The sequence below is a fragment of the Ursus arctos genome, unplaced genomic scaffold (genome assembly GCF_023065955.2).
Source record: "Ursus arctos isolate Adak ecotype North America unplaced genomic scaffold, UrsArc2.0 scaffold_5, whole genome shotgun sequence".
Classification (NCBI taxonomy): Eukaryota; Metazoa; Chordata; class Mammalia; order Carnivora; family Ursidae; genus Ursus; species Ursus arctos.
The window spans coordinates 57,208,594-57,230,405 of record NW_026623067.1 but is presented as its reverse complement, the minus strand read 5'-3'; the positions used below and the strand labels follow the sequence as shown (position 1 = coordinate 57,230,405).

The 21,812-nt window shown below is 44.9% G+C and overlaps 2 protein-coding genes across 7 annotated transcripts in view; one reads left to right on the top strand and one right to left on the bottom strand.

Annotated features, from left to right (window-relative positions):
* ZNF366 (zinc finger protein 366) overlaps window positions 1-18,150 on the top strand; it is a 69,199-nt gene extending 51,049 nt beyond the window's left edge. For all 5 annotated transcript variants that reach the window (XM_057307436.1, XM_057307435.1, XM_026498812.4 and 2 more), the window contains 3 exons: window positions 1,341-1,532; window positions 10,330-10,504; window positions 13,786-18,150. In XM_057307436.1, the coding sequence (XP_057163419.1) occupies window positions 1,341-1,532; window positions 10,330-10,504; window positions 13,786-14,351 (933 nt within the window). In that variant the 3' untranslated portion in view covers window positions 14,352-18,150. The remainder of the gene's footprint in view (window positions 1-1,340; window positions 1,533-10,329; window positions 10,505-13,785) is intronic.
* PTCD2 (pentatricopeptide repeat domain 2) overlaps window positions 1-21,812 on the bottom strand; it is a 233,511-nt gene that overhangs the window by 107,873 nt on the left and 103,826 nt on the right. The window contains exon 12 of one of the 2 annotated variants that reach the window (XR_008957623.1): window positions 7,819-7,947. The exons of the other annotated variant lie outside the window; for it this stretch is intronic. The gene's annotated coding sequence lies outside the window, so the exon portion shown is untranslated. The remainder of the gene's footprint in view (window positions 1-7,818; window positions 7,948-21,812) is intronic. 2 annotated transcript variants of the gene reach the window in all.

Genomic DNA, 21,812 nt, shown 5'->3' with positions numbered 1-21,812 from the left:
TTTTTATTAATTTCAAAATTTTAAACTCACGGCTTGAATATGCAACACACTGTTAAAATTCATCTTCTTAGGAGGGCATTAAAATTTAGGTCTCTTTGTTCGCATAAATTCAGACTCACCTACAATCATCTAGACTCAAGAGTATTCCAGCTGGAAAGAGTCCCTGATTCTCATGAGCCTCCACCACATCTTGAGATGAGGGAGCCATCACCAGGAGAGGCCATGAGACCTGGCTAAAGTTAGCCAATAAATGGCTACGCAGAGTCCTGGACTCACCCTTGGGTGCCATGGGCTCACCAAAACTGAGGAATGATATTTTCTTATCATGTCCCACATTAAAGAAATGGACATATAGGCAGAGAGACTCAGAGCTAAACTTGGAACTCCTCTCTCCCTAGGTCACTATGGATACCAGATAATATGTGTTTTATAAGATACAGTTGTTAGCTAAACAACTTGTTATAATCCTGTAACAACCTTAGTTTTAATGCCATGGTTCTCTTTTCCTTCTGAAAAGTCATTCTGTGTTAAGATGGCTTGCAAAGGCCTTTTCAGGAAAGCACTGGTGAGTCAGGAATAGCTAATATTCTACTTCTGCTACGAGTCCCTGGGAGTGCTTTCAATTGAGGGCATTGATGCTTAAGTATTCAAACACTGTTCCATAAATAGCAAGGAAAGTAGAAAGTCTACTTCTGTCCTGTTTTCTAGTTCAGAAAGATGTCCTCTGCCAAATTTCTCTATAGGACAGAAGCTAGCTGAGCAGAGGCACCATAGCCAAATCACACAGAGGTCACTGTGACCTGTGGGAGCCCAGGAGACTATTTCAAGAGGTGATTATCAAGTTGTAATTTATCAAAGTGTGGATATGAATTGTTCATCTGCGATTTTCAAGTCCATTAATGAGGATGCAAGAAAACATTGGTTTTCATATGAGAAATGATATTATCACTTGAGGAAGGTTTATTTTTTCATTATCATGAAAGGTGGATTATAGACTCATTTCACATATCATTCCACAGTGCTCTTACCAAAATCCTATTAATCCCCAGAACTGTTACTGTAGAATTAAGCCCTGTAGCAGCAGGAACAAGAGCAGCAGCTTTCCTTTCCTCTAAGGGTCTGGCTTAGTTCATGGTTTTCAGAAAACAAAAAAGATTATGTAATCAACACTTTTCAAGAAAACAGCAGTTAACAAAGCTAATGCCACACCATTTGGGACTCAACATCTGTCACCAAGCTCTTCACGGTCTTGCGTGGCGAAGAAAAAATGAAGACTATAATTCTGATGAAAGCATGTTACCTGCTAACCACAGTGTTTTTGGAATCTTGCTTCCCTCCAGGGTGTGAAGGAGCACAAATGTGGGATTTGTGGGCGGGAGTTCACTCTGTTGGCCAACATGAAGAGACACGTGCTGATCCATACCAACATTCGCGCCTACCAGTGTCACCTCTGCTACAAGAGTTTTGTGCAGAAACAGACCCTCAAAGCACACATGATCGTCCACTCTGACGTGAAGCCTTTCAAATGCAAGGTGAGCAGTGGGCCCCCGGAGGGATGTGGATGGGAGGACTCAGAGGGTTGTGCTAATGCCCTATGGGAGACAATCTCCAGGAAACTTCCTACTATGTTTCATCAGCGGGGTCAGCAAGGCTCAGAGTAGGTCTCTGGCCAACCTCAGGCCCATCTGCTGCTCAGTTCCTCTTTGCACCACCTGTGCTCACACCAGCCCTTCGCTGGTCCCTGAGAAGTCTGCCCTGTTTGTCCCACTGTGGAATCAGTGTGCAGGGAAGGAGGCAGCCAGTAGGGGAAGTCTGAGGATGGAAGGCCCATTTGGGGAATGAGGTTGTTAAAGGATGAAGGTGATGTGGAGAATTCCCATTCCAGAAAGGAATAATCGGGTATAATCTTCTTCTCCTTACAAGCCAATGAGTAGAATAGAAAAAGGAGTCAGAGAGGCTTTTAGCATTGCCCCCTCCCTTCTCATACCGTCCCTGTTTGCCCTCCTGACACTTGGACTGAGCCGCGTAATTTGAGGGCAGGTCTCCCAGGCAGGATGAAAGAGATTCTGAGCCCCTCCGATGACTTTAGAAATGCTTGTTTGGGTCAAGGAATAACTGTGAGCACAGTCATCTGAAGTGTTTCTCATTTGTTCCTAAGTACCATGAAGTGCAAGGATCGAGCATCTTCATTAAATTGTCTGTATCAGGTTAACCTGGTTGGATTTTTATTTTATCAGCGGAGATAACATGGGAGCTGGAGATTTGTAAAACTCAAGGCAATGACTGGTATTACTTAGAAATGCTTGGGCTTTCCAGGCTGTTCCCCACTCCTCCCGTCCCCTCCCCACATTGTTTCCCTTCTCCACCTCCAGAGTGAGAAGGAATCTTGCGGAGGATTGAGTAGTTTAATTCAAGGAATGTACAGGCACGTGTCATCCCCACCGTGAAGAGAGGGCTGAGGGGGAAGGAGAGGGGAATCACACCTTCAGTTAGAGCCCCTCTGTTTGAAAAGGAAGTTTTCCTTCTCGGTTACTGCAGGTCTGATGGGGTCCCAATGATATGCTCTGTCCATCCGAGGGGCTGTTCCTGCTTTAATCCCTCTACAGCATGTCCCCTGTCCCCCCTCCCCACTTGAAGGAACCCCCTGTGAAGCTAACTGCTTTCCTGTGTTGGCCACTCCTGGACGGGGTGAGAGGGGTCAGGAACCAGAGCTTCCCTAGACCTGTATGGGCATTCTCTGGAGGTGGGGGAGGGAGGTTTCTCCCTCCAGCCCTTTCCTGCCACCCACTTGTGTTTCCCCTCCTTTCCTTCAAGTTCCCAGTGGTTTGAAAGTCAACTTATGTCCATCTTGAGTCATCTGAGCCAAAAGGGGAGGGAGCTACATGCAGATGGGGCTACATAATTCATAGTGCCTGGTACAAAATGAAAATGTGAGGCCCCTTGTTTAAACGTTATTAAGATATTCAAGGTGGTAAACTCAGGACCTTTCTGAGTTGGGGCCTGTGTGACTGCACTGGTCACACGTCCATGAAGCCAGCCCTGGCCACATGAGCCTGTGGATTCCATATCCCACCTCTTTGCTCTCTCATTAGGCACCTTAATTTCCTTCCTGCTTCCCACTTCCCCCTCTGCTTTTAACAGAGCTGTTCCTGCCTGCCAGGGGTTTGCTGTCTCCTACAGTGGGGGTGCAAACAGGCACTGTTGGTCACTCTCCATGCGTTATGCTGAGTTTACTCTTGGGCTTTGAGCATGAACTGTATTTTTTATCTTATCAACTGGTGGCCGAACACGTACCTTGTTAAAACACGAAGGGAGCCATGCTTGCCATCCCTTCCACACCTGTCCGGTCCAACCAACTCCCACTTCTACCTCATCAGTTCGGGTCCAGCAGTAGTGGTTAAACCAGGCAGAAAATATCTCTGAGACAAGGGATATGTCAGGGAGCAGAGCTGATACAGGGAAAGAGCTTGCAGGCTGGGTTTGATCTGGCGACGCAGAGGCAGTTCTGTGTGCCTATGTCAAGGGCCTCAGAGGGGCCTGGAGGATTTCTTGGACCAGGTGGTATCTGAGGGTTTAGAATGTTCTCTCTGGTACCAGTGCACAGAAGACCGTGCATCATAGTGCAGCCTGGGCCCAATGATCAGTGAGCCAGCCTTGCTTGATGCTTTATGCCTCCCCTCCTCCTCCATCCACCCCGGCGATAGTGCACCATACAGGGTTCAACGGGTGCCTCAGGATCAACTCTGTGGTTCAGACCTCTCCTTGAGAGCAGATTAGGCTCTGGATGTATGCTCATAGCACCAGCTTCCATTAGAGACGCTTGCCGGATGAAATGCCAGCTCTGAGATGATGCGCAGCTTATATTCTTCAGTGGCAGATGGGTCTATTGCGGGAATTGGACGAGTCATCTGTAAAGGCCACCCTTGCCTGGTGGGGAGGTTTTCCCAGGAGACCACACTATGGGTCAGGAGGCCGCCTAGGAGAGTGTATCTATCATTAGAATAAAAATAAGTGGCTGTGGGAGGTTTCTTCACTTCAAAGGAATTTCAGTGCATGCCTGAGTTTACAGAGTATGTGACAGGGCTCTGTGTGTTTGTAAACTAGTTCCAGATCCCACTGTAAGATGGGCCGTCTCGAGAGGGTGTCCTGTGGACTTCACTCCCTGTCAGTGTCATTGTGGATTCTTGGAAATCTGGCCCTGAGTGGAGGTTGATGGAACTTTGGGAGTTGGGTACAGAATGGTGGGCCATTTGCTCACTGCTACAAAAGTCATAGCCCATCAGAGATGAGTGGTTGGCTGACTGCGTAGCGATGTTGGAGAAGCTACCCAGAAAACTAAACCCAAGCTTTATCGTGGGTAACAGGGAGGAGATGTCCCTTTACATGATTGACACGGCTGGAAAAAGAGGCAGACCTTGCTCCAGTCATGCTCCAAGAGTTAGCCCTGTCTCTTTGACCCAAAACCTTGTAAGAAGGGGAGATTATTTAACAGGTTCTACTTTCTTGGGTTTCTCACCACTAAAAATCCTTCCTAACATAAAGCCCCTCCCCCTGTTGCAACATGGACTGGCTCTCTGGCCCCATGCTCAGTGGAAACAGCTGTCCACAGCAAGCAGAAACATTCGCTTACTGTGAGATTAAGCATTAACAATAGGATGGAAAATTAGAGGAGAGGAAAGGTTTCCATTCTATATTTCTTTTTTTTTTTCTTAAAAAAAAATTACTGCCCTTCTGGGCTCTTTAGCTATTGGCTCCACTTCTGGACTCCCTGCTTCGTAGAGCCAGCTGGAGTATCTCCAAAGACCTGCGCCTGTAGACTTAAGCCATGTTTCAGAAATATGCTTCCCAGATTCTGCGTAAGCACGCAGGGGTTGATTTGGATGCTATCCTTGTAGCAGCCACACTCCATAATAGCAAAGAACCAGCTGCCGTCTTTGGGAAACCTGTCCAGGAAAAGCAGCCATCCAGAATTTCCGGGACAAATTCTCCTTTGAGATGGGTGAAGCCGGGAGCTGCCTAAGTTATGAATCACCAGGTCATCTGCAGCCTTGTCTGAGGCAGAGGCCTGAAGGCGGAGGGCAGAGCTGATAGAAGAGGATGAGGTCTCCTTGGAAAGGGTCCCCACCACCTTTGCCACAGTGGCTTTGCTTCCCGCTCCAGCTCTTGGATGTCTCATGGGGGACAAACGGGCTGGGGACTTTTAGGGGCCCAGAACTTTGGGTCAGGGCTCTCAGGCTGGCACAGAGGGGGTTAAGGCAGTGACCAGATAGCAGCCTTTGGCAGCAAAGCCCTCCTCAGCAGAAGGAAGGATATAGCTGTATGAACTGCCTGCTTAACAATGCCTCACATGTCCCCAGGGGCCCGCCTGCAAATAGATTTCATCTTGCTTTCTCTTGTACTTTTCAAAGCTTCCTGTTTTCTCACGGTCCTTTTGGACAGTTTACAGTCTCTCTCTCCCTCCCTCCCTCTCTCTCCCTTTGAGGAAAGGAACACCCTTCTTATTAAAAGAGAGAGAGAGAGAAGAATGTAAGGGAAGGGCAGTTGAGCAGAGGCCATTCTCTTCGGCTGCAGGCTTCAGCTCTTTGACCTTTTCTCTTAGAATAGGAAAACACAGGCTTCCTGGTGCATCTCAGTCCTCAGGCTCAGATTAGGCTGGTTGGCACGAAGTGGCGTGCCTCTTCTTGGCTCTGTGGGCCTCTGGCCCAGGGCTGCCTGCTGCCATCACCCAGTCTCTGCATGCAGCCGACTTCTTGGTGTCCCTGGCTGTCCACATTGTCACTGCAGCTTATGGGAAGTGGCCTGAGGTGGCTCCAGGCCCTGGACAGGGAGGGAAGGGGCATGAGGAGGCCAGAATTTGGATGAGTGAACAGGGCACTGGCCAGCTGTTGAAAGGGCTGAGGATTGGGGAGCCGCATAAAGGGCTCTCCCAAAGGCTGCAATTCAGGATGAATTTTCTCTTTCCAACCACATTTCTCAGTGCTGGGTCAGGCACAACTCTTTCCATTTCTATATGCCTCAAGTGACCTGGCAAGTATTTGCTCAAAGGATTCCTTACTTTATCCTCCCTTTAATATTTCCTCCAAATAATTTGGTTTAAAAAGCACTCTTATCTCTAAAGATCTTTCTATTTCTTCGTGTAAAAGAGTCTACTGTGCATATGATAATGATAATAATAAGAGCTAATATTTATTGAGCTCTTACTATTTGGCAAGCCCTTTACATGAATTATCTCATTTGATCCTTACAACAACCTTCATAAGAAACTATTATTATCATTGACATTTTGTAGAAGAGAAAATGGACCAAGTTCTCTATCCTTCTGGGGTTTCACCATCACCTCTCTGCTCTGCTATCTCAAAACCTAATGATCCGTGCAACCCACTTTTAACGGACAGTTCAAAACATTTGTTCCAATTTTCTATTAAATGTTGAGGTCCCCCTCCTTTTAAAAAGTAGGCATTAAAGTGGGTCTTGATGGAAAAGCTGAGATTTAATGTCAGAGGCACAGGAATACCCCTCATTAGAGCAATTGAGAGTTCAGGAGGGGCAGACTGGTTGAGATGACCACCTGCACCATGAAATCTAAGACTTCACCATTCCAGTAGCTTCCTGTATCAACAGCTGCCCTAATTTAATCCCCGTAGGCCTTGGCAGGAGATGATTCAGCAAGTCTGGACTTGGGTAAGCTCTTAGCCTCACACCTCATGATTATAGGGGGGCCTTGACATAGACTGACTGCTTTTCCCAGGAGAAGAAATTAACATTTTGGTGATACCTCCCAACTCTTCTTCTTCCTTCCAGTCTACTTCCCCTTCCCTACTATAATGATTCTTTTTGGAGCTTACATTTCAAGCCCCACCCAGGGGTGCCATCTTTAATTCACCCAGTTCACTTTCTCTGGCCTCTCTTCACAAACAGTGACTGAGAAGTCTCTGAATTTCACAGACATAAAATATCTTCAATACTCATCTCTTGTCATGTGAGGGTGGTCTGAGAAAGATGAAGAGGCCAGATATTCTGGATAAGGACCAAAGGGTTTTGTGGAAGGATCAGAAGCTGAAAGGAAGAAGCTAACGGTGCCTACCACAGAGATGTGAATAGTGTCCAAGTACCTCGGGTCCTTATCCTTCTGTCACTACGGATTTTGGTTTACAAACTAGTTGTGTACAGAGTTATATACATTTTAGTGGGGGAAAGGAAGAGATTTGGTGATAGCTACTTTTTGGAAATTTTCTGTGGGGTAGTGATACTTTCCTGACTTGTTTGTTTATTCCCCCAACTAAATACTTAGATATTTATTAAGTGTTACTATATGGATATCCCTGAGCTTGATACTGAGGTTGGCCACAAAGAAAAGAAAGGTAGCCCTTGCATTTCAGAAGATAACCTAGGGCTCCTTTTAGTGCCCCAAACATCTTTCCTAGTTGACACACCTTCATCCAACCCTGCAAAAGCTTTCCATTGGTTGGAACAATAGGCTACCATAAACCATGAAGTATCCTTACACTGATATATAAAAAATAAATTTTACCAACAGCACAAAAATAAGTGTCCTCTACCGATCACCCTCAGATAATACAGCTGACCAGACATGCCCTACAGTGGACCTTCCGCAAAGCCATATGCTTTGAGTTCAGGGGACAATATCATTTTAATGTCCTGATATCCTCATGTACCATTAAAAATGTCCCATGATGTTCAGGAGTGAATGAATTGAGTCAGAAAAACATAACAGTAGAAAAATACACACTGGGCTATGTTAAAGGATCATAAAATGTGGCTTGTCTAAAGCTAAGGAAGAATGTGGAAATTACTTACCAGTAGCCGTTCTGATGTGTGCACATCTCTCTGTGTGTTGGGGTAGGAGTGGGGTGGGGAAGGGGAAGGGGAGGTGGGACCTTGGGGCAGGTGAACTGCATGATCCGTCTGACTTCCAAGTGGCAGTAACTGTGGCAACAACAAATGGTTGGTCATTATCACAAATGTGATCACTATGTTGCCTATAGTTTAAGGTTGAACAGAGTGCCTGAAAATAATGAAGAAGATTTATTCTGTATCAAAACAAAAACAAAACCAAAAACAAATGGCACCCTATACATTCTTCAAGGTTAGGTTAAAATTCCATCTCCTTTATAAAAACCCTTTCATCAGACAAGTCCAGTTTCTAATACCTTAGCAATTAGAGATAATAACTAAAAGTAGAATCTCCCCCTTTATAGGAGTCAAATACAGAAGGCACCCATCTCTTCAATCCTGTCTGGCTTAAACTACCATGAGACCCATCCAAGCTTAGACGATTGCAGTAGTCTAATTTTGCAGCCTCCAGCTCCTCTCCTCCTACGTGTCTTGTGCTTAACCACCCAGGGCTTGTGCTGTTTTCAGATCTTTTGCTGCAACCTCACTCCAAGTAATTCAGAAACATCCCACAAACCAAATGAGATATACTTTTACTAAAACGACTCATGAGTGGAAATATGTAATGTAGAATCTCTAGATTCGAATCTTTTCCCCCTTAGCCAGGATGGGGATAAACTAAGCTAAGCTAATAAATAGTGCTCTACCAGAACTTCCACACATGGGCAAAGCTGAGACACAGGTGGATTCATCTTACTAAATCATCTCTATTGAGAATAAAAGAAAGCAAGTATCCATCCCACACATAGGGCTTCTCCCCAGGACTTTAAAGTTAGACCAACACTCTCAGCCTTTTCCCTCTTGGGTCACCTTTTCCAAATGAATGTGGTGTGCAGGTACTCTGAATACCGAGTGTGGGACACCAGTATGCCAAATTCATTCTTGCCAGTAAGGAAGTAAAAAGGGAAAAAATACTTAAAACCCCCAAATATGAATCATTTAAAAATACAGAACCAATTATTCATTATCCATGTGTGGTTATCTGTGACAAAGTTGTCATCCCAGCTGGCTGCCTCTTACCACCTAGCATTCTTTTCGGCTGGCCTCCCAAGGTCACTGTTAGGTCTACCCATTCTTCCAGGGCCAGCTTAACTCTCACCTCCAAGGCCACCTGAAGGAAACAGTGCCTTCGTTAATAAATGTTCAATCCAGAATCCCCAACAGTGTCCCTGATATATCTCTCCATGAGAAAGGAAAACTGGTGTCAGCCTCAGGAGACACTGTACCCTGAGTCCTCTTTCCAAGCCATCTCTCCCCCCATCTCGCTGCCCTCACGACATGGGCCTCTGGAGTTGGGGAGGGAAGGAAGATGTCCTTCCTTAACACTGTAGCCTTAGCACAGACAGAAAACCCTTCTTTCTATTCTTCCCGGCACAGCCGGGGGAGGCCTGGATTCTCCAAACCCTGCTCTGCTAGAGCTTGCGGACAAGGAAAGGAAGGAAAGCACCCAGAGCAGCAGATTTTGTTTTCTACCTTCTGCATCTGCATGAGTGGCCTTCAAAAAGGCAGTTCAGTTCTTTCAAAAGAAGTTGGAGAACCACTGTTCTGATCCATCATGCATCTGCACTTTGTTGGAAACATAAATGACAAAATGACAAAAAGAAAGAAACAAATAAAACATGTTTACTTTTTTATGCCGAGATAATATTTTCAGTACTTCAAATCTCTGCCTACAGAGAAGACACATTCCTTCCTTTAGATCTCTTTGTTCCTTCTAATTTTGACAGCCATCCCCAAAATAAGCAAATTAAAAAATTAGAAACGCATCGCACGATACAGTCTAACAAAAGGGTTATATTGAGGGGACACCAGATGGTGAGGGGTGGACTCTGGTGTCTAGTGGCCTGAGGTCATTATCCCAGCTCCAGTACCTGTTAGCTGTGTGCCTTGGCCAAGTGCCTTAATCCCTCAGTTTGTCCATCTGTAAAATGAGGGTGATAACAGCACCCATCTCATGGGATTGATGTGAGAATTAAATGTGATACTCCGTGGCATTTGGACAGTATCTTCCATGTTATAATGCTCCATAAATATTAAACAAGTAATCACACACTTACTATTAAAGTGAAGCACACTTTGAGCCACTGCTTTTCAGGTCAGCCTTTCTCCTTTTCCACAGCTTGCATTCAAAAGAAGCTGTAATAGGTTTGCAAGTTGTGCCTTGTGTTTAAAAATCCCTGTGTAATAGGAACACTATCTCATGAGCCCATCTCTACCGGCCCCACCTCTGAGCGTGGACACAATCCAGGCCCTCCCTGATGTCACTGGGGACATTTCACTTGGAGGTCCCTTAAAATGACAAGACCCGAACAAAGTAGAAGCACATCCATCCTCACGCGGGCCCGGGTGGGGTTCATCTGGGCAGGGCGCACCACCGCGACTAACCTGTCTTATCCTCATCATTGTTTCTGACAGCTGTGTGGGAAGGAATTCAACCGGATGCACAACCTAATGGGCCACATGCACCTGCACTCCGACAGCAAACCCTTCAAGTGTCTCTACTGTCCGAGCAAATTCACCCTAAAGGGGAACCTGACACGCCACATGAAAGTCAAGCATGGGGTCATGGAGCGGGGCCTCCATTCTCAAGGTAATCACTCTTCTAGGAAGCACCCAAGGCTGCTGAGGCCAGTGGATCACAAAATGGAGCTGAACTTGTTGTAGGGGGCTTTACTTTGGGGGGCAATTCCTATCACTGAAAAGGGATTATAATTTCCAAGACCATAGCAGAGGAGAAGGAAGAGGCTTATAATATTACTATAACAAATACAATGCTAACATCTGAAGGCAGTACGTAAAGTGAATTATAGAGGAGAAACTGGACCATCAGAATGATGCTAGTCAGTACTGTTATTAGTTTTTGCTCCAGACACCACATCAGGTGCCTTGTTTCCTTCAATCTTTAAACAACTCAAGGTGAGAGGAACTTCTATTACCCCCATTTTACAGATGGGGTAACTGAGGCTTCAAGATACTGATTTGCCCAAAGCCGCTCAACTCAAAAGTGGCAGAATCAAGATTTGAACAGAGACCTTCCTGTCCCTAAAGACTTTATTGGATCCTTTTCCTCACACTGCTGTTAAAGGATGTGATTTTTCTTTCCTTTCTAAAAAACAGGACTGTAAGCTCTGCATTAGCAGAAGTGTGTCTCTAGCAGGCTAGTTCTCCTCGTGTTCACAACCAGATGCACCCAGGGACAGTTTTCCTGTTTGGTAGGGCTAATGGGCCCAAATGCAGAGCTGGGGCCTCCACCTCCCCACTGAGTCCTCACTGAACTGATAAACAGTTCCTGCCTCTTTCATTTTCTCAGTCCCAGGGCCTTTGGCTGTGAAGAGTTTATGTTCCCGATCCACTAAATTCAGCAGGTTGCTCTTTAGTTACTTAATCCAGTGGTCCCTCAACAAACAGAAATGCACCTCTATCCCGAACAGCACGCTACGTGCTGCCGAAGAGATCAGAGAAGTGAGACCATCTTTGCTCCCTGGAAGGTCTGTGTGCAGGGAGAGCAGACACATGCATATGTAACTTTAAAAATCCTATGAACTTCTGTTTTCTGATACTGGTGTGACTAAAGCACAGGGCTATGCACTTTAGAAATACTATTGTTTGTGACCACAATTTCACAAAATAGCCTGTGTTATTCCCATGTTATATAAGAGGAGACCAAGACCAAGAGGCGTTATAAACTTTTCGATGTCAAACACCAAGTCTGAAGGCAGAACTGGGATTCCAACTCCAGTATTTCTGAATGAAGCTGGCGCTCACTACACTAGGTGAACACACGGGGTGATTGGTTCCTGTTGGTCGCTTCTCCTACCCTTCTCAGAGAGGTGGTCAAATAGGCACACGTATTCATAATACAATATACACACATACCCACAGCATGAAACAGAATGATTATAGTTTTCCTATTTTTCACAGTACCCACTGAGCTTACACTGCTCCTGAGTGACAGGGAGCTGTGGTGATCACAAAACAAAGCCTAGAGTTTATGCAAAAGCTCTGAAAAAATTCTAGTTAAAAAACAAAAGCAGTTTTCTTTCCCTGAGATTGGTTTTCTCCTGAATTATTCTTTGCAGCTCTAGTTGCCTGAGCCAATTTTCAACATAGGCCTGGATTTTTCCAGAATAGATGAAGTTTGTTCAATCATTGGGGCTGGGGACAGGAGGCAATGAGGAGACAGTCCTCCATTTGAAAGCCTAACCTGGTCACTGTGTCTTACCCCATATGGGGGCTCAAATCCTAAAAGGCACTTAACGACTCTGTCATTCTTTTGGGAAAATAAAGAGCATCACTATATATCAGAGAGATGCTTTGAAAGTTAACAGGCTTTCAACAATTTAAATGTTTTCATCTACAAAAGGTGTTAGCACTTTTTCACTCTAGTGTTTGAAATGGCTCAAAAATCATGACTCAGATTAAAAAGATCCTCCCCGTGCCCCTTATATGATTAAAGCTAAAGACAGCTTCATTGCCTGACAATATCATAAGGCAGGCTGAGTTGGACACCTGCCTCTTTTATGTGCCCCCACCCTGGGAGCCTGATTGTCCCCACCTCCTCCTCAGAGCCTGACTGCTGGCTCACCAGGAGCAGAGACCTTCAAGATCAAATCAGGTGTAGTGTTACCATGTGTTTGTTGGCTCCTGAAAGTCCCTCCCTGCAGGGCCCTCAAACTGAAACTAAAAGTGAGACCCTTTCGCATTACTGTGCCCAACCACAGGGATACTCGTGGTTAGACACAGGGGTTTTGGATCTCTCTGTGCCCTCTCTATCTCTGCTTAGGGGCCCAGTTATGGAGAGGCTTCCTTGGCCCCAAATGGTATACATATTTTTTTCAAGATGAAAATACATTTGTTATGGTTTTACTTTTTTCTTATGGTAAAATATATGCTCACTGAAAATAATAAGAAATATATTAGAAGTGAAAAGAAAAATGTCAGAATCACCTGATGTTTGAGATTTTGACATAAATTCTTTTAGATATTTTTTGATAAAGATAGATAAAATTGGGACTACACTATAAACATATATGATAAATATATGTTTTTTACTTAAAATATATAGAATACTTTTTTATGGCTATCAGTAGGTCTCTACATCTTCTACACGTGGTTCATTGTATTATTTATCTAAACAAACCTCTATCATTTCAGTTTCACTGCAAAAAAAATGTGATGAGCATCCTTATACACTTTGTGCACCTGTCTGACTATTTTCATAGTTTAAATTCTCAATGGTATAATTGCTCAGTCAGAGCTAAGCTTATTTTATTTTATTTATTTTTTTTTATTTTTTTTTTTTAAAGATTTTTTATTTATTTATTCAACAGAGACAGAGACAGCCAGCGAGAGAGGGAACACAAGCAGCGGGAGTGGGAGAGGAAGAAGCAGGCTCATAGCGGAGGAGCCTGATGTGGGGCTCGATCCCATAACGCCGGGATCACGCCCTGAGCCGAAGGCAGACGCTTAACCGCTGTGCCACCCAGGCGCCCCTAAGCTTATTTTAAGCTTTTGGTACATGTTGCCAAATTTACCTTAAAGGAGTTATACTGATGTAAACTACATCTGTGACAAGGCCCATCTCTCCACAGCCTTACTGGGAATTTATTTTAATTTTTAAAAATTTTTAATTTTAATTTAATTTTTTTTAACTAGGCTCCATAAACAGTGTGGGGCTTGAATTCACGACCCTGAGATCAAGACCTGAGCTGAAATCAAGAGTCGGATGCTTAACCGACTGAGCCACCCAGGCGCCCCTGGGAATTTATTTTTAAAATGTAAAATCAAACTATATTAAATGGCCCTGGGTACCACCCAATGTCCCATTCTCACAGCTTTTCCTGGGGCTGAATGTTGCTTTTGCTCTCACAGGTTTTGGAAGGGGGAGAATTGCCCTGGCCCAGACGGCGGGAGTGCTGAGGAGTCTGGAGCAGGATGAGCCCTTTGACCTTTCCCAGAAGCGTGGGGCAAAGGGGCCAGTGTTCCAGTCAGATGGGGAGAGCGCCCGGGGCAGCTCCTGCCATGAGGAAGAGGAGGAGGACAACAGCTATGAGGTGGGGCGAGACAGCCCGGGCCTGGCCCCCCAGAGCAGGCAGCCCCTCACACCCCACGATCTACCCACCCAGCCTGAGCAGTCTCCCAGGGCACTCAAAGACACCTGTGAGGAGGAGGAGGAGGAGGAGGAGGAGGAGGAAGAGGAGGAGGAGGACAAGCCCAAAGGAGAGCACCAGGAGAGGAGCAAGGACAGCCTCGGGGCAGAGGGCAGCCAAGAGAGAGAATTCGCCTGCAGAGAAGAGTGTCTCCGCCTCAGGGCTCTGCAGAGTGCCCGGCGGGGCCCCTCCTTTTCCGATTACTTGTACTTCAAGCACAGAGATGAGAGTTTAAAAGAATTACTGGAGAGGAAAATGGAAAAACAAGCAGTGCTTTTAGGTATCTAAGTGGACAGTTTTAAAATTGCATTTGGAAAATGAGAATTAGGCAGTTCAAATATAGCTTTCTGCGTGAGCTGTCATTTGCTGGAGACTGGCGAATGGTGCAAATCTTTAAAAATGGCTCAGATTAAATGAGCAGGGATTTGTCCTCAGTAATGTAAACGCTTCTCAGGTCACTCCTTGGGCCCTTGATTTCTACCACACATGCAGGGTCCTCCTCAGTGCTCTTTTATGCATCTCCAGTATAACAGACTGTACGTATTCCAGATACCTAATCGTAAGCTGATGCTCAGGTGCTTTTAGAAATTCTGTTTTCCTCTGACTAATATGCAGTACATGGTAAACTTCTTTTTAGTTGCAAAAATATGGTGCTTGACATGTTACCTTATTAATGATGATTTAGTTGCATGTGTGGAAGTTATAATATTTTTCCAGGTAGATGAAAACATTAGTAGTTGTATATATGAAAATCACCTTTATTAAATAATCCAACATACCAGAAACGACAAGGAGAGTGAGGTATTGAAGAGGATATTCTCAAGTAGTTGCTGCAAATATAAGAGAGAATTTCAAGAAAATATGAATAATTTTAACTAATGAAAAACCAGCAGTACTTAGATTCCTGCCTGGGTCTGCTTTGATCCGCATCAGCTCCCTTCATCAGATGTGGCACTTGGAGCGTATTTTCAGATGGCCCCAAAGTGGTCAGCGTCTGCAGGCTAACCCCTTGTGTCCTGAGCAGAGCTCCTTCCTTGGTGACCTTGCTCTGAGGCCCTGTGCCCCATAAAGTAGCTGCAGGAGGAGTTGTCGCCTTATGAGCAGCGGCTTTCCCCTCAGTGCTGGAGCTAGGGGTGTGGGGAGGAAGTCTTGCAATCTAAGTGCTGCTTATTTAGAATATTCGAATAACCATGAGCTAATTACTGGTAAGGGAAGTTCTGCACTGTTCTCAATGCTGCCTGCACGTTAGAATCATCTAGAGGAACTTGAAAAAAAAACACCAATGCTGAGGCCTCGACCTCTGAGATTGTGATTTAATTTGGTCTAGAGTGGAGCCCCAACTTTGTGGTTTTTTTTTTTTTAAGATTTTATTTATTTAACCGAGATAGAGACAGCCAGTGAGAGAGGGAACACAAGCAGGGGGAGTGGGAGAGGAAGAAGCAGGCTCATAATGGAGGAGCCTGATGTGGGGCTCGATCCCACAACGCCGGGATCACACCCTGAGCCGAAGGCAGACGTTTAACCGCTGTGCCACCCAGGCGCCCCAACTTTGGTATTTTTTAAAAGATTCCTCCAGATGATTCTTCTGTGCGGCCGGGATTGAGAAAAACTGACTCAGCTAATATGGTGGCTCCCAAGACCCCTCCCTTGGAATCCATAAATACGTGTTTCTGGCTTCAGACTCATTAAACTATAGAGCAGGAGACTTTGAAATCATACTGTTGACTTAGAGCTTCTTACTTGTTCTGTAAGAGCCTCACAAGGACACAAACACATGCACACATGTGCACACACTCTCTCTCTCTCTCTCTCTCACACACACACACACACACACACACACACACTGTATAAACACACATTCCTTGTATTAGAAGATGATGCCTGTGATGTTTATGGTCACTTAATATGTTTAAAAATACATAGCCAGCCTACAGTGACTCATTATTTCTTCCTAGATGCTTGAATCATGATTCTAGTGAGTGGCGATGACTGTCATGGGTGAGTTGAACCCAGCTGTAGGCGCTCCTTAGGCACGGGTGCCAAGTAAAGCGGTGCTCATGGGATGTCGCAGACCTGTGACTGACCATAAGCAGTGACCCTCTGGTACTGTGTCTATGTTTATGTAAAAACTGCCTCTTGGTTGGTAGTTTCAACTCTTATTTGTAGAGCTAGGTACTGTTTATTGTGTTGCTTTCTCTCCTTTTGAAGTTCCAGTACATTTCTTGAGAAGCCCTGGCCCATCTCTGACTGCTGGATGCCCGCTTTTTCTCTTGGCCAAGGTGCTTCCCCCTGAGCCTCACCGACTTCTAATCATCCCCCTGTGGGCTTTGTCAATCCCTAACATTTCTCCTGCCCCCTCGCCTAAAGCTCTTTCTTTCAGCCTTGCCACCCCTGCAAATGCCAAAGCTGTTTGGGTTTCCTACCACCACCAGTGTCCTGAGGTCAGGCTCCTGCAAAGGGGATGCTGAAGGGAATAGAGTGGGTTTCTATGGGTACAAGCACAACTCTATGTCAGGAAACTGTCCCAAGTCCTCGGAGAGGCAAATTGCCTTCCATTCATTATTGATATAGCTCAGTAGTAGTGCCTCCGATAAAATCATGCAGGAGGCTGGCAGCATGGTCTGTGAGGCCTCCAGCTCTCGGGGTCCTATTACAAGTTCATTCTTTCAGTAGCCTATAGTAGTTGAAGACATAGGTTCTGGGTATGCCTTGCTGGAACCAGGAAATCTAGAATAGCAAGCTCTAGTCTTTTCCCACCAAATTAATCATGTGGGAATGTTTGAGGATCAAGTTCATGTTGAGTTGGAGAGAGTATGTTCTAGAATGATGGTTTCCAAATTGTGGATTGAGGAGCCAGAGGTCCCTCCTAGGCCCCTCCAAAGCTGCTAGGGGAGAAGGAGAAACTCTCAGCTCACACCCACGTCACTCAAAGTGGCTCACATTTCATCTGTTTTTCGTGTTAGCCTTCCAAGTAAAATTTCATTTTGAGGGAGAAAAAAAATGTCTAAGAAAAGTAATTTAAAAAGTGTTAGGAAATGTATTATAAAGCCTGTTTTTAGTTCTTGACTCTGGGTGTGAGAGACTTAATTAGATCTAGCCTGATGGTAAATATACACTGAATTTGTGAGAATTAAGGCTTAAGTCATGGTTTTTTATGTTGTTGAGTGACCAACACCCTGATTTGCCTGGACCAACCCTGGTTTATACCAGGATAATTACTAAGAGTATCACCTCAACTCTCAAAAGTATCCCAGTTTGGGTGATAAATTATATGGACACCTATGCGTAAGTGTGGAGCTAAGGGAAGGGTTGGCCAACCTTGCCTACTGGACTAATTAACAAGAATGAAAACCTGAAGGACAGCCCATGGAGATCACCCTGAGAGAATTAAGGGGTAAAACCATCCAAGGTTATCAGCACTCTAAGGGCTAGGGCAGCATAACATTCGCCTTCTTGTGACATTCTGAAAAAGGTCACTACTGAATGCTTTCCAGGCTTTTGACCACTGTCACTCTGAAATAGCCAACTGACCAGCCAAGTGGCATATTTTTCTTTTATCCCTTTTATTCAGGCCTATGATTACCTCCCTCTTTTTGCTTTCTAATTCTTCTTTAATTCTTTCTCTTTAAAAAATTTGACTCCTCATTGGCCATGAGACTGAGGCTGACCTTTCATAACCCCACAAGGGTAACTGGTATATTTGTATATGAGTAGCTGCATGAGAAAGTCCAGTGTGCATACTATATTTATTAAGCCCTAAAGGCATTTAATAAAATAATAACATCGCATTTTGAATCATGATCTTTGTCTGCTTTGCTGGAACAAAATGTAACAGAGCTAACATTTAAAATCCTTTGCATATTTGGACAACATTACACCAAATGTTGATTTTGTACAGAATTCTGGCTTGCTATTTAAATATGTATGTATGTAGTATGTAGTATGTAGTATGTAGTAACCCAAGTATGTAGTATGTAGTAACCCAAGTTGTGAATATCGCTTTCTGCTTCGGTGAAAAAGCAGTTTACCTGAAAATAGCATGTAACCTATGTTTTGTTAATTTAAGCAAATAAAGACATGTTGAAAAGGCTGAGTTGATTATTTGTAAATACCTGAAATTTTGCAAGGAAACTGCCATTATCAGTGTCTCACTCCTGCCCTCATCCCTTCTGCCAGGGTGGTTCCCTCTGGGGCTTCAACCCCTGGGAGATAGATGTTGGATTCTCCCTCCCTCAAGGCTTCAGAAAGGATTCCTGCACCTCAGACCATCTGCATCCTCATCCTCTTTTTCTTTTCCATTCAGAAAAACTAGTTCTGGAAGGGTGTCATGAGGAAGTGGGAAGTGAGCAGCAAGATTGCCTTATTCTGCGTCAAGTTCTTTGTAGGATAAAGTTGAACCCAGAGGCCATGTACTATACTGGGCATGAGCATAGGTTCTGGTGTCCGCTTCCTGGGTTCAAAGCCCAACTCTCCTACTTGCAATCTTTGGGACCTGTGACCAGTTTGTGAACCTCTCTGTGCCTCTGTTTCCTTACCTATAAAATGAGATTAGGAACCTTCCTCACCAAGTTGTTTGTAGGTTAAATGAGTTAATATATGCAAGACACTTGAAAAGTGCCTGGCTCATGGTGCGTGCTATGTAAGAATTTGCCATTATCATCACCAACAAAGTGGCCAGAGGACAGAACACCCAGCTCTCCCTTCTCAGCTCACAAAGCTGTGTCGACATGGAAAGTCACCATTTCTGAGAGGGCTTCCCTTTTAAATATCAGACACTGTTCTAAGCCAAGCATGGTGCCAGGTGATCACACGCTTGATTTTATTCAAACCTCGCACAACCCTGAGAGGCAAATGTTGTTATTTCTATTCTCCTAATGAAGAAATGGGGGTTCAGCAGAGTGAAATAAGTTGCTCCAAACGACCTAGTTAGCAAGTTCCTCATTTGCTGCCATAGCATGCACCAGGTTGGTTTCTTTGGAAGTAGATGATGAGACAAATCTGGGTGCAAGATATTTAATAGGGATTAGCACCAGCGAAAAGAAAGGGGAGGAAAGAAGGCTGAGTAAAGAGAGAGGACAAACTGTGATGCAGGCCTGACCAAGCCTCACTCAACATAGCAGGTGCCTCACAGCAAAGATTGCCCATCAGAATTGTGCCATGTTGAGCAGACATGCCTGGGTAGTTGCACACTCCTTCCTCACCCCACTCTGCTCAGTCACCAGGTGTGGGCTGTCCTGGAAAGGGCATGACCTCAGGACGGTGTGACTCTGTAGCAGGCACAGATGCTGAAGGAGCCAGTGGCTAGAGGCCGTCTACTGACTAACAGCTCGATATAAGCCCTTCCTTAAAGAGACGCTGTTTGACTCATCCCTGTGTCTATGACAGTCCACCCCTTACATTACTCCAGTCCACTTGTTCATGTACATTCATGGAGCATCTCCTTCAGGATACCAGTGGGCCTCTCTTTCTAAGGAAAATTAGAAGAGGAAGATGAGTGGGATAAACTTTAGCACCCACTGCTGTAATTAGTCTAGGACACAGCTGATACTCATCTTCTCCTTCCTCCATTACCGGTCTGGATCCCTGTCACTGTCAGATACCACCTCTGCCAGTCCCAGTGGCTTTTCAAGTAGTGTGATCCAGAGTCTCATCCCCAAGCGGTCTGAGCCCAGACCACCATGTTGCTATGGATTACACATTTGTGTCCTCCCACCTCAAATTTGTATGTTGAAGCCCTTACCTCTAGTGTGACAGTATTTGGAGGTAGGGTCTTTGGGAGGTAATTAGATTTAGATGAAGAAATGAACATGGAGGGCCCTCCATGATGGGATTAGTGCCCTTACAAGAAGAGGAGAAAACCAGGGCTCTCTCTTTCTTCACCATGTGAGGACACAGCAAGAAGGCAAACCAGGAAGTGGGCCCTCACCAGATACAGAACCTGCCAACACCTTGATCTTGAAATTCCTAACCTCCAGAACTGTGAGAAATAAATGTGTATTGCTTAAGCTACCCAGTCTACGATATTTTGTTATAGCTGCCCAAGTGGACTAAGACACATGCCCTTTTCCGAATAAGGTTTCTGTATTCATTTGTAGTCACAAGTGGGAAAGGAAGTGCCAAAAGAAACCCAAAGGGGTTACCTCGGTTCCACGTGTATTCCTCCATGACACATTTTGTAACAATAGCCTTCTCCCTCCTGATGATTGGGTTGATTACCTCTGCCAAAATGGTGACTCCATTCTTTGTCTGCTGGTCACCGGAGAGAAGGAACAAAAAATGCCCAGCTGGCAGCTGTAGCTTCTAATTCAATGGTACCCTTGCTATATTCCTAAGTGAAAGTTGTCTCCCTTTTAGAGGATGAGAATTTCTAACACTGCAGAACCCAGAGATACAGGGATGAGAAGTATAACTCTGTGTTACTGTGAGTGTTGACAAGGGGGTCCACTCCTGTCTCTACCCTTGGAAGTATGGGTCTGTTCCTATGACAAAAAAAACCACTGGATCTTCAAGATGGAAAGGACTCCATAGAGTCAACTTTTCACTAAGTGACTGATTGATCTTCCTGAGCAATGGTGCCATATTGGAAGGTCAGCATCAGTCTTTGTTGCTGGAGTGCTGGATATTCAGTAGTGATAAGAGTTAGATCAGCCTTGGTAAGTGTACTTTATGCTGTTGGGCACACGTATAGCCTCCATATCTACCACTGTGGCTACTTCATTCATGTTTTGTTTGTTTGTTTGTTTTAGCACTAGAATGGCTGTTGATAGAGGGTTGAAGTCAACTGGCAAGGTCATTGTCTGCCTAATTTTTTAATGTCTCTTCCATGGTGCATGCTACCTGGTGGATGTTAACATGTGACACAAAGATTTTCATTCTTGTGTTCACTCTCATATGTCCATCCACCCTACAAAGAGAATAATAGTGAATACCTACTTTAACTAGAGTGGTCAGGAATTATCTCTCTGAAAAAGTGACATTTAATTTGAAAGCTTAAGCATATAAGGAGCCAGCCATGGGGAAAACCAGGGGAAGAGCATTCCAAACACAGCAGACAGCATGTGCAAAGGGCTGTGGTATAGGGAAGAGCACCAAGGAGAGAAGACAGTGTGACGGCACAGAGCAGCAGCGGGAGAGAGACGTAAGGAGAGGCTGACATGGAAAGCCACTGAGCAAGGGGGGTGAAATGATGAGATTTACAGGTTCTAAAGCTCATTCTGGCTATAGTGTGGAGGATGGGTTGGAAGGAAGCCAGGATGATGTTGGGAGGCCATTAAGAAGCAGTTTTAATAGTCTGTGAGAGATAGGGGCGCCTGGGTGGCACAGCGGTTAAGCGTCTGCCTTCGGCTCAGGGCGTGATCCCAGCGTTCTGGGATCGAGCCCCACATCAGGCTCCTCCGCTAGGAGCCTGCTTCTTCCTCTCCCACTCCCCCTGCTGTGTTCCCTCTCTCGCTGGCTGTCTCTATCTCTGTCGAATAAATAAATAAAATCTTTAAAAAAAAAAATAGTCTGTGAGAGATAACATTGGCCTTGATTAAGGAGGTAGCAAGGAAGAGTTAGAAGTGGATGGTTCCAAAGCTCTTTTGGGGGCCCAGTTGATTTGTTCTAGAGAAGGCTAATTGTCGTAATAACAAAAATGTATATTTTTCTAAGTACAAAATAAAATGCTGCTTAATACAAAGTCCATCTCCTCACATAACGATAGAAGGGATGAATTAGAGTCTCAGAGCTATCATAAAACCCATGCTCTTT